The 12,483-nt window shown below is 40.0% G+C and overlaps 1 protein-coding gene across 6 annotated transcripts; it reads right to left on the reverse strand.

The window, feature by feature from the left end:
• Positions 1 to 4,308: 4,308 nt before the first annotated feature.
• CBR4 (carbonyl reductase 4) lies at positions 4,309 to 11,274 on the reverse strand. Of its 6 annotated transcripts, none has more exons than XM_056489495.1 (6): positions 11,167 to 11,274; positions 9,149 to 9,290; positions 8,504 to 8,621; positions 7,888 to 8,024; positions 6,811 to 6,945; positions 4,309 to 5,439 (listed from the first exon to the last, which is right to left on the reverse strand). In XM_056489495.1, the coding sequence occupies exons 2-6, from the start codon at positions 9,288 to 9,290 to the stop codon at positions 5,261 to 5,263; spliced, it is 711 nt and encodes a 236-aa protein (XP_056345470.1). In that variant the 5' UTR covers positions 11,167 to 11,274; the 3' UTR covers positions 4,309 to 5,260. The 6 variants fall into 6 exon arrangements, with proteins under 6 accessions (XP_056345470.1, XP_056345467.1, XP_056345471.1 ...); XM_056489492.1 differs by having other exon boundaries at positions 8,504 to 8,624; positions 11,167 to 11,248; XM_056489496.1 differs by having other exon boundaries at positions 10,783 to 11,194.
• Positions 11,275 to 12,483: the final 1,209 nt, after the last annotated feature.

Below are 12,483 nucleotides of genomic sequence, written 5' to 3' on the forward strand. Positions count from 1 at the left end.
AGAACACATACCAAACAATTAACTTTCTAGGTCTACAATGTGCTTCAACTAAACTCCAGAATATGCAATTTAGGTTTCCTAACTTGGCAGCGACAGGGCAGGTCACAGAAATTAGTAAATACTGCAGTACACAACCTTTTTTAGCAAGGATATCCTCTCTGAAGCAGGAACCCAAGTGAGTAAAAACTCAAAGCAGTCATTATGGGTGAGTCAGAAAGAGGGTTGTTGTAAAACAGGACTGCATGCTGAATTAAATGACAGCTGCAAAAGCAGCCACCCTCAAAACTTGCCTTGATAGTCTCTTTAGAAATTCTGTGGCGGTAGTGAAAGGCCATGTAGAAACCAGTGACATGGGGTGGGGCAAGAGAAAAGATCTGGAATAAAACAGAGTAAGTTAAAGACCAGACTTGCACTGCAGCTTTCTTTAAATGCTCCCAAAACTAGGTGGGATGAGGCAAAGTTTCAATGCATGTCTGAAAAAAGTTGTAGGAACAGGACTACAGATTCATTAGAAACTGCAGAAACATAGAGTAGTGGGAATTCATAAAATACTCCACGCTTAAAGAGGAAAAAAAGATGCTGGTATTTAAGAGCTTATAGGAGAGTTTTAAGCAACATCGCAGGTAAAGAAACATCAGATGGATAAGAGTATATTCTCTCACTTCCATTAGGAATGGAATCACAGAAACCATGTCTAATTAGATAGTGGACTGAAGTTTTCAAAATTCAATTGAAAAATCATTGTAAGTCAGTCAAGTGCACAGTCTGATTCACAAACACCCATATGCAAAAAGCCCCAAACATTTATATACGGCTTGGCATAAATGCCAGCAGCACAAGATGTAAAGCTGGAATGTCTGCTTTTCATCAAGGACAGTGACACAACAGACATACTGGAAATATAATGGAAGTAAGATAAAAAGGATAATGATACAAAATATATAGAAGAGTCATAAAAATACATATCAATGTATTAAATCATCCTATCAAATATGGATTGAATTTCCAAACCTAGCAAGGTAAACTCTGTTATTTGACAATATTGGCACTCACACCATTAAGATGGTGGCCATAGCTGTGACATCTGAGAAGTCTAAGGCCAGCAATGTAACTGTGATGACAGACAGCAATCATGAGTACATTGGATAAATGTCACACTGAAGAGGCCAAGACCACTTGTTTAATATATTCTTTTTCATGCAGCTGATCAGGGCGACCCAGCTCTGGCTGTGGTCACCCCAACCTTACAAGGCCTGAGCCAAAATGCTATTTTCAAACAGTGATTTTTTTAATGGTGACTTTTATTTCTGCAAGTCTATTGACCAAGTTTATTAATAAAGACAGAAGTCCACTACCTCAGACTTTCATAACAAAGAAGCAACATACAAGAAGAAAATATTAAAATATAGCCAAAATGACAAGTCAAAATCAAGAAGCAGCCCAATGACAACACTAAGATTGAATGTACTGAACTTCAGTGCAACAATTTTAAACACACACATCAAATTAAACTTATTTTTGTGGGAAGGGGGAAGCTCCTGTCATTTAAACATCAATCTTTGTAAAACCAGCAGTCTAGCTTTAGGAGTCAAATGGAATCAGTCACTGAATATAACATTTACAGCCAGGTCAGAGTGCAGAGGAATAATCTGCAAAAGTGCATTGACACTGACCAGCACCTGAGAAACAGAAACCGTGCCTGAAGAAGGCAAGCAGATGATCAAAGTAAAAAGCAAAGTGCTCAGGGAAGGAAAGACCACTGAGGAAAAAAATCCCCAGACTCTGAACAAATCCCTATGATCAGTTTCTACTACCATGCAGGAACTCGACAATAAATTTTACAGGCAACTTGTTGAAGGTTTTCCTCCTCATACCAAAACATCAGGACAGGTTACAGAGGAAAGAGTGACTAATGGGGGAAGATGGGGGCTTTCACTCCCCAATTCTAAAAGAAACCAGGTAACCCCATTGTGAAACTTCTGGGTGAAACCTGCCTCATTATTAAGTGACTGGAAGCTGGGAAATGGGACAGCAAGTTTTTGTGATTTTAGTGAGTGGAAGATCTCTTGTTTTTAAGAAGAGATTTCAGAATGATCCAGGAAACTAAAGATTAAATATATTTTTCTGTACATATCAAAGTGCCAGAATTTGTTCTAAAGCCAAGAAAACAACAGGATAAACATACAGAGTTGCTTTTGCAAAGGAAAGTTGTGTTTGATAAACATTTTAGAGTTCTTCTAAGTAATAACTTAAAAGAGATGAGAGCACAGAGATCTAATAATGGTGCATGCTTGAAATTCTAAAAGGCAACTGACACATCCCCTTGCCAAAAACTATTACGATGCTGTGCTGCCAAAATAAGTTGCCATATCAGTACCATGTTTAAAGAGAGAAGACAAAGGGTATGAATCAGCAGTTGTTCTTCCCTAAGGATGTGCAGTGCCAATAGAACACCACAGTTCCTCTGTTGGGACAGGAAAAGTACAACCTATTTCTAAGGGTTCTGAGACAGCAGTTTCTGAATGCCACAATGTATACACAGTTACTCAAAGTAACAAAGGGATTCAGGAATTTAAAAATTGCAGAAACATTTCACTGAGGAAATAGGTGTTAAATCCAGCAAATTAAACTTATTGTAGATATCTGAGAACAATTCATGCTGAAAAAAATACAAAAATTTGGACTTTTGTGTACATATATATATGGAAATGGACCATTAATTACTTGGGACTGAGTTATTGTTCTGAAAATAGAGGTGCAAAGGTTTGGACAAAACAAAACACTTAGGCATCATTTTTGGAAACAATATAGAACAAAACAATTTATTTTTTTAAAATAGATCCACAGTGAATCCTGCAAGAAGACCTGTTGCTCCTTCCTTGAGAAACTGGAAAAGTAAAGCAAAGTTCAACAAAGACAATTTAAGATACAAAAGGGCTTTCCAGCAACAAGCAATTAAGAAATATGAACAAAACAGAAACATTTAAGGCAGGCAGGATAAGATAGAGGTCTACAAATTCAAAAGCAAAACAGAGAGAGCACCAGAGGGCTGTTTTTAGTGCCTGCAGGCCCCAGCCAGAGCTACTCATTGGTGGGTTCAAACATCCCAGTCACAAACAGCTGGAGGTACCAAAGTATTCTAAGGACACACACCTGATCTGTTACTCTGCACACTCCCTACTTCCCCTATCCAAGACATCACACCAGGCCAGGCAGAACTAGGATTATGTTAACCAGTTTTCACTTCTAATTTACCAGTTCAAAGAAGAAGGGGGGGAAAGCTTTTTAAAGCTACCACCGCTTCAGTCTGGCCCTATGGCAACAGCAATAATAAAAACATAGTATGTACTGGAACTTTATAAAGAAATGACTTTGTGGCATGCTGAGATTCTTCTGACAGCATTATTTCAGGTTTTAACTGCAAATGTAAACTAAAAATTCCATTGCTAATAACTTATAACTAATTTCTCTTACCAAAAAAAACCCAAAAACACCAAAAACAAAAACAACCAAAAAAAAGATAATAATAATAATAAGGGTCAGAACTTTCTAAAAGAGAATTATTTCTAGCTTGGCTTTTGGTCAAGATTTGTCGCACAGGGTTTGTTTGTAAAATACCATGGACGGGTATGGGCAGCAGCCAAGTCACTGACATATTCCTACTTGACTAGTGAAAATGTACCAGCTGTCCTTTCTCACCTTCAGTGCCCTTGGAAAAAATTCACATAATCTCTGGCCAACTCTTTCTATCAAGGAAAAACAGAACTAGCAATTATATTTTTGGTGCAAAGACACGAGCGATGACAGGAAGATAAGGACTCCTGGAAGGGTTACTTCTAGCAGCATTTTAAACTCCAAAGTGAGTAGCACAACCAACTGTAAAATCTCCTGATCATACAAGTACTCCTTGTATTATTTCTCAATACATACCTGCAAGAAGCTTGAACATGCACTGTTTTCTGGCACAAAGACAAAATTTCTCAGCTGCACAAATGAAGAAAATCTCCAACTTTAAAGACTCAGTTATCAGCAGTGAGATCTCTTCTTTCTGTACTGTGGTGTGTGCCAAGATGGGAAGTAATTTCAAAAGCTGAATCAACATCTGGATCATGATGCAATGAACACCAGAGCTAAGAAGTGAAGGTCTTGAACCACATTCATAGTTTTCTTCAGAGACAATAAAAACAACAATTATCAAAAATTACTTGAACTCAACAGAAAAGCCTGAGGTCAAACATTTGATAAGTTTTCAGAAAGACAGGAACACTCAGAGTCATTTACAGCAGAATAACTACTCTGCTTCAAAAGTTGCTTTGAATAAAGTAAAATGGCTATTTTATTGACTATGCATATATATGAGGGAGCATCAACTTAATAGCTGAACTGTGAGTGCTCATGAAGATACAGAGCAAAACATAAAACACCTTGACTTGGTGCTCTGGAAGTGATAGATGCTCTGAACATCCACTGAGTCCTTGCAAAGTGTCTTATGCAGCAAGGCCTGCAGCTGTAGTGTTCAGCAGTGCAACTCAAGCTGAGAATATGACAGGATTAGCAACTGCAGTGCTGTAGCAGTTCTTCAATGGGCACACACAAGAGCCACTGGATTGAGTGAGTGCTGTGCATACATTCAGGGATGGAACCAAGCAGGCTTTGTCTTTATAAAAACACATTGCATATAATTACAACTTCTAAAGGCAATTCAGGTATGCTGAAGATCTAGAAGTTCCTAGCTTTGAAGTGTTAGGTACAAACAAACAAAGCTCAAAGGAAACTCCTTGCTACTTTGTAGGGACTAACTGATAAGAATGCAAAACTTTGCAGTTCACAATCTTTACCCTACTTGAAAAACTTGATGCAAGCATACCTGCCACCCAATAAACATGTCTCTGCATTTTATTAACCTTTGTGTAATATGGTAATTCAAATAAAATCTCATTCCATCCCAAATTAGAAAACAGGACTTTATAAAAATACAGTGCTTTAAAAACCTATCAGCATATTATTAAAGCTATCACCATATCAAAACCAGATCTTTTTCAAATTGTTTCATACACAGATTTTGTAATACCAAACAGATTCTTTCAGGCAGCTAAACACACACATAGCACTTCACTGCTGCTGAATTTCTCCTCTGACTAAATAAGACCAAAACAATTATGTACATCAATCTTCAAACAATTTCCAACACTCTCCCTTTATTTAGTATGTATTTATATATTACCATCATGACATAAAAGCAGTCATTTATTCAATGTACTTAGGTCATAAGCTGCAAGCCTCCATCTACAACCAGAACACTCCCTGTAATGTATGTGGATTCTAGAAGAAATACAACAGCTTGTGCAACTTCATGAGGCTCTCCAAATCTTCCAAGGAGAATTGCTTTCTTCAACTGATCTTCTTCCAAATGAGCTGTCATCTCTGTGTGAATAAAGCCTAAGAGCAGAGAGATACATGAAGTTACCTAACCTACTAAATTTATCAAGTGGATTTCCCACTGAATCTTACAAAGTGAAATCTATTACCAGGATTCAGCACCCACTACCATTCTTCAGTCTCCCAAAGCAGCCCACATCATTTGACAGCCAAAACCACTTCTTTATCTAACCAATAAAATACCTTTCTGTTTTGGAAGCAGTGATGCAATAACAAAAATGCAGAGATCTACAGAAGTCCATTTAAAAAACCCAAACAAAACCAAACAAGAAAGGGTAACTAAAATTCAGTCCAAAATCTGTATTTACTATCACTTCTCTGAAAGACAAAATATACTCATTTCATCACAATGCTCTCAATTAAAATGTTTGGCAAGAATCCCTCTCAGACTTTAAAGTGTTTGCATTGTATTTTAGAACTTACGGCAGTACTTGCATAGTTTCTATCAGAGCACTCATTTGAAGAATACTGCTTGACATTTTTGAAGGACCTTTTTAAAAATTTTCCATTATCTGAGATTTGGTTCTCCCACTGCTGCACAACTCTACACACATGCTGCAGCTTTATAAAGAGCTGATCTTACCTGCTTTCTAGCTGCCATCAAGAAGGGAAAGTCTCCCTTTTGCTTTTTACTGTAAAACTCTGCCCCTTTATGATGGTTGTGGATGAGCTGCACAACTCACTAAAGAATAAAAGTATTTTTCCTGCCTAGTTCACAAGCTGAACAGGTTCATGTAGAATTCTGAAAGGCACCAGAGGTAGCAGAATGTGAGCAGCAGTGTACACAGTTGTGAGCGGAAAAATTCAGAAAATACAGAAGGGATTTTTCCTTAAGTTTGGCAGTTCACTTGAACTAGATTATCTTATGAAATCACTGCATTTACTCACAGAAATAACTTTCAGGCCTCCCTTCTTTTATTACAGGAGACAGGGGTGCTTTTTGACAGCCTTCTCATGGTCTGCCATGTTTCCCTAATAACAAACAAGCATTCTCTAGCTGGAGACAAGGGTAGCTCTATGTCTCCAATTAGATCTAATCCTTCCATCTGCAAGGGCAGCAAGTTTTGAAGAAGGAACAAAGAAAAAAAAAAAAAAAGACATTTATTATGTAATAATAAGTACAGGAATAGGTAGAGTCATTCTTCCAAATTTCTCAGTGTTCCCTTAAAAAGCCTGAAGGTTTTCTAAAAGAATGTATTATTCTTTAAACAAACAAACAAACAAACAAACAAACAAAAAAAAGATACTAAAATATTTACTTACAAAGCTGAAGAAAATAATGGAAATTTGTCTTACATTACTTTCAGAGTACAAGAAATATCCACAGTCTTAATGAATTGTCAAGGATGCAGGAATTCCTCAAAAACTAACCTGGAGCAACAACGTTGACTCGAATTTGCTTTTTTGCTACTTCTTTAGCAAGAGAGCGTGAAAATCCAACTAATCCTGCTTTGGTAGCACTATATACACTTTGACCAGAGTTGCCTTTAAGTCCTACAATACTCCCTAAAATAAACATCAAAGAGAAGATTAAATGGGTAACTTGAAACGTTGTACTAACTTTATCGTTTTAGTTTTAACCTGGAATGAAAAATGAGATCACAGGAAAAGAGTAAAATATGCATAACTTTATGCACTTTAGCCTGCTAGGATAAGTAAATCTCCCAATTGCCTATGATTTTTGTGCAATCCATGTATATATGTTGACCAACAGGAACCAGGAGAGTAAAATGAAGACTTTTCTAAAAAAAGTATCCTTGCTCAGATGAAAGAAGAAAGAGAGAAAGAGAGAGAGAGAGAAAGAGAGAGAGAAAGAGAGAGAGAGAGAGAGAAAGAGAGAAAAAAAGAGAGAGAAAGAGAGGAAGAGAGGAAGAGAGGAAGGGAGGAAGGAAGGGAGGAAGGAAGGGAGGAAGGAAGGAAGGAAGGAAGGAAGGAAGGAAGGAAGGAAGGAAGGAAGGAAGGAAGGAAGGAAGGAAGGAAGGAAGGAAGGAAGAAAGAGAGAGAGAAAGAAAGAAAGAAAGAAAGAAAGAAAGAAAGAAAGAAAGAAAGAAAGAAAGAAAGAAAGAAAGAAAGAAAGAGAAAGAAAGAAAGAAAGAACCTGACTGCACCAAAGAAAGAAAGAAAGAAAGAAAGAAAAAGAAAGAAAGAAAGAACCTGACTGCACCTATCAATTCTTAGTTAATAGCCAGCAGCTGGTAGATCTAGATATTGAAAGAATTTGGTAAGAATAGCAAAGTTCTTTTTTCAATAAAATATAAACTCTGAGGTGTTTATTACTCTAGAAGTTGTGGAAATTACACAAAAGAATAACCATTCATAAAGCAATGCTAAATATAGAATGTCTAAATATAAGGACAAGGAAAGTAAGCAAATTGTAACAAGTAATGTAATATCTTAACATTTCTAGACTAGTACACAGAACTCCACTGGCTTACACAAGCAACTTACCTATATTGACAATAGCACCTCCCTTCTGTTGAATCATGATCTTTACAGCAGCTTTGCATGTCAACATTGTTCCCAAAAGGTTAGTGTGAATCTGGGCTATCATATCTTCAGTCTTGGTTCTCAGTAACAAACCATCCCTGACAAACAAACCAAAAAAACCCGAAGAATTTGCTTAACAACCCCCTGATCGTGTATATTCATAAAAAAATACTGTTAGACAGAATATTAATGGGGGTGTATATGGTTCCATACATTTCAGCATTCAAAATTACATCACTGCAAGGATTACACATAGCAAAAAACAAGTTAGCCATGCTTCTGGCCACAGAACCTCTTTTGAAGAGTGGTATCAAGCACTGTTTTGGACCATTCTGGGGGGAAAAAAAAGGAAGAAATAATAGGGGGGGAACTCAAACTCAGAATGCAGAAACTACAGTGAAAGCTGTATCATCTGTTAGCATTCTACTGCCATCAGGAACAAAATATTGGCAAGAACTTAATACTGCTTTCAGATGTGCTCATTAACAACCCTCCTACTAAACACAAAGGGCCAGAGCACCTTACAGTGAGCTGCCTTCATCTAGAATTACATATAGTCTTGTAAGGAGTAACCAACCTGTTGATCCCAGCTGCATTAACCAAGTAGTTAATAGGACCCAAATTCCTCTGCATCTCCTCAAAAGTCTTTTGGACTTCTTGCTCACTGGATACATCACAGCTAAGTGCCAGATGTCCTGCGGTATTGAAATATATATAATATCAAAATAAAAGTAAAAGCTGTATTTAATTCATAAACATTCTTCAGAACATATCAACTCAATTGCAAAACAGATGTTGAACTAGTTATAATTTAAGGAAGCTATTTAATCCCCAGACAATTAAATAAAAATTTATACATTAGTTATGTGACAATTCCTTGTTTTATTTTTTTTGCCTTTTGAAATCAGAAGTTCAGCATGAGCAGACTGGTCTCAGTTCTGGCTTACTCAGGAGCTGAGGATGACTCAATTCACACCAACTCTATTGTGATCCCAAACAATTCCATTCACCTTAAAATTCCCATCATACAGATAAAACAGGTAACTACTTTCTCAACAACTATTGTGAAAACAAAATCGCACCAATATAGCTGGTTTTTAATCTCAGCCTTTATTTTCCTTTCCACCTAGCTAAACAGTGAGGGGTTTTTAATGACTTGCTGATTTCCCAAGTCACCTGAGCATGGAGCAGTGAGGAGATAATGGCACAGCAGCATACGTACCACCAAGGTCACGGGCAGTGCTCTGGGCCACGTCCAGATTCCTACCAATGATGGCCAGGCGGCAGCCCTTCTCTGCCAGGAGCTCTGCCACAGCTTTGCCTATCCCCCGGGATCCTCCAAAAACAGCACACACCTTGCCCATCTTCAAAACAATTCACAAATTGCAAAATAAACCACCAGCTTCATGTCCAGTACACCAAGACATTAACTACTGCTCTTGTCAACATCACAGCCTTTACCTGTTTGTAGCAGTTTGTAATAGTGTCTGTAATACAGAATTAGTGATTTGGTTTTTATTCCTTCATTTATATTCATTTTTTATTCAAAATAAAGTTGAACTAAATTAGACACTACCTCAAGCTAATTCTTAAATATTTCTGAACTAGTTAAAAAAAATCACGCACATAATCTAGCATTTCAATACCAGAGTTACAGTAAATCTTATTCAATTGATGAATTATGTGATTTATGTACCTAAAGGCCATATTGTATTGTTCAGCTGCTCATTCAAAGCTGAGGTACTATTTGTAATTATATTGTTCTTGAAACCACTATTCTTGTGCTGAAGTCATGTAACCTCAAGGTCTCAATCCATCCAAAGTATCTGTGTCAGACACCACCACTGCAATGTTACTGAGTACGATTTGAGACTTGTATTTACACTGGTTTAATACTGCCAGACTGTTTTACCACTAGCCTGGGGTTTTTTGTTTCTGCTTTTGAAGGAGGAATAAAAGCTTTTTGAAATACAAAATCATTCTGAAGTAGCTAGCTTTGATGTTTGGAACAGAGTACCAAAGAAAGTACTTCTGTAGAACAATCTTTTATTCCGAAAGCTCTAGAAACCAATCAGCTGTTTTGGGATTTCCTGAGGAGACAGAGGCAGAATCCAAGCAGTAATAATGAATCTTTTTTCCATACATTTGAATAAATCCTTTTTGAACCCAATTGCACTGTCTTCAACCCGAGGCAACGAGTTTTATTATTTGTGGGAAAGTACTTCCTTTTGTTCGTAATTTGCTTTCTGATTAGATAATTCTATGCATTTCTCCTCATACCTTCCCCTTTCTGTTTTGCTCTCCACCTGTATCTTCTTTCAGGCCTATTCAGCTACTCCTACACACATGGAAGCTATTCAGTACCTCGCTAAAGAATATCTAAGTCCTTAGACCTTACCTCTGGCCTCACTGAAGTCTATTAAACCCTTCTGGATGAGTGATAATCAGAACAGCACATGGTACTAAGTGTACCAGGCCACCACCAACTCCTACAATGGCATGATGATTTTGGTTTTCTGTAAGAGTCTGAACAAGGAGACAGTCTGTCCTTTCCCCTAACAAAGTATTCATTGCTTTCCCTGGCAAGTTCTCAGAGCAGAGAAAGCCCCTCGTGCATTAACCAGGCATTCACAGGCGGGACACAGGGCCTACCTGCAAGGCAGTAATGTACAGTTCGTGCTTTAACACAGAAATGCCACACAGGCTCCCTGCAGCTGTAATTTGGGAGAAAAAGCAGCAGGAGTAATGACCCACTGCTCCCTGGATAAATAATGGAAGAAGAAACCATGTATATTTGGAGCACCAGGCACATGCAGGCACCTGTATCACCTTTGCTCTTCTTTCAGAGCCACCTACCCAACCCGTCACCCCGCGGCTCCGATGGCACCACCCCACGGCGCTCGCTGCCGGCCCAAGGAGGGCCCCTTTCCACAAGGGCGAGGGGGTTCCTGCGGCCGTGCAGGCCAGCCCGAGCCTTCCTCCCTCCCTCTCCGTCCGTCCGTGCCGGCGGCGGGGCCGAGCTGGGCTCCCGCCCGGGCCCGGCTGCAGGTGGAGCCCTCGGCACGGACAGCGGGAAGCGGCGCAGGCCGCGCCCGCCAGGGACGCGCAGCGCGCCGCCGGTGCCACGGTGGCAGCGCGGCCGCTCCGCGTTGTCCCTGCGTGTCCCCCGAGCCCCGAGCCAGGCGCGGGCACAGGAGCGGAACGGGAGACGGTGTGTGCGTTCCCCGTGCGCTGCGGTACCTCCCGGCCGCTGCCTCGCCTCCCTCACGGAGCGCGGCTCCCTCCCCGCCAGGCCCGCTCCGCTCCGCGCCCAGCGCAGGCGTCACGGGAGCGGCGCGACGTCACCGCCGGGCACCGGCCGCGGGTTGCGGCGGAGAGGGAGCGGGGCGGCGGCGGCGGCGGGCCCGGGGCTGCTCCCCCGGCTCTGCGGCGGGCCCGGGGGCGGTGGCGGGCCCGGAACTGCGCCTCTGGCTCTGCGGCGGGCCCGGGGCAGCTCCCCTGGCTCCGCAATGGGCCCGGGGCTGCTCCCCTGGCTCCGCTGCGGGCCTGGCCCCTGAGGGGGTCAGCCCTGTGCTCGCCGCCCGCGTTCTCTGCGCTCGCCCACGGGAAGCCCCTCTGCTTTCACCTTGCGCTTGCCGCTTGGAAACTCCATTTTACAGCGTCCGGCGTGGAGCTGAAGCTCTCAGTCCTGCCCTTGTTACCCCTTCCTGAACAAAAAGGTGCTTCATATGTAGATACAGACAATTATATTAATCAGGATTTTGTTTCTCTCATTTTCATGTATCTTTGCCCCAAAGTCACAAGGATTTGTATGAGGGATCACAGAATAATTAAATTTCAAACACATTATGGTAGATAAGCCGAAAATACAGAAGCATGTGTGAGAGTTCCTGTTCAGGAACCGAAGCAAACTTCATGCTATGCAATTAAACTAACATAAAAAACTATTCTGGTTTAACAGTAATGCTGTTTACAGCTATGATCTCTGTCTGATGATGTGCTTGAGGGGTTTCTGTGTATTCTTAACTAAGTCGCACACTGAGTAAATTTTATCCCCTGAGAAATACTAGTAAAAGCTGTCACAATTTTGTACAAGAGTGCACTTCAGATAATTTTTTGAGAAAAATTACTATTGTTATTAATTGTTATCATTATTATTTTCCGTAGAGTAGTGTGTTGAAATCCTACTGGAGTTTCTATGAGCAAAGTAGGATTGGAACTTCATACAGTTCCTGCTTTTGATTTGAAAGGTGTTTTTCAGAATTTCAGATTATAAGTGTTTCTGGGGAGCTGTAGGGCATTTAATAACATTAGTTCTGTGCATGTAGGATTCTTCTTCCACAGATTACTCTTTACATATAGAAGAAATTACTGATTTAGGCATTTGGAAACAGCATCTGTAAGAAAAATGTTGAAGAAAAGCTATTATGAGAATTAGTTTCTTTTAGCAAGTATATTTAGATTGCAAGTGTCTCTTTTCAAAAGTGAATGAGATTTTGTGATACAGTGACATTTCAGAACATGCCATATTCTGAAAAGCCTGGAGATCCCAGTGAT

The sequence above is a fragment of the Oenanthe melanoleuca genome, chromosome 4 (assembly GCF_029582105.1).
Source record: "Oenanthe melanoleuca isolate GR-GAL-2019-014 chromosome 4, OMel1.0, whole genome shotgun sequence".
Classification (NCBI taxonomy): Eukaryota; Metazoa; Chordata; class Aves; order Passeriformes; family Muscicapidae; genus Oenanthe; species Oenanthe melanoleuca.

What these genes read in the sequence shown, in the direction of transcription:
- CBR4 (XM_056489492.1), bottom strand. Translation starts at nt 9,290, where the DNA reads ATGGGCAAGGTGTGTGCTGTTTTTGGAGGATCCCGGGGGATAGGCAAA. An exon ending in CACTGCCCGTGACCTTGGTG is followed by an intron (nt 8,625 to 9,148) that starts GTACGTATGCTG and finishes ATTTCAATACCG; the next exon opens with CAGGACATCTGGCACTTAGC. An exon ending in AATGCAGCTGGGATCAACAG is followed by an intron (nt 8,025 to 8,503) that starts GTTGGTTACTCC and finishes TTTGTTTGTCAG; the next exon opens with GGATGGTTTGTTACTGAGAA.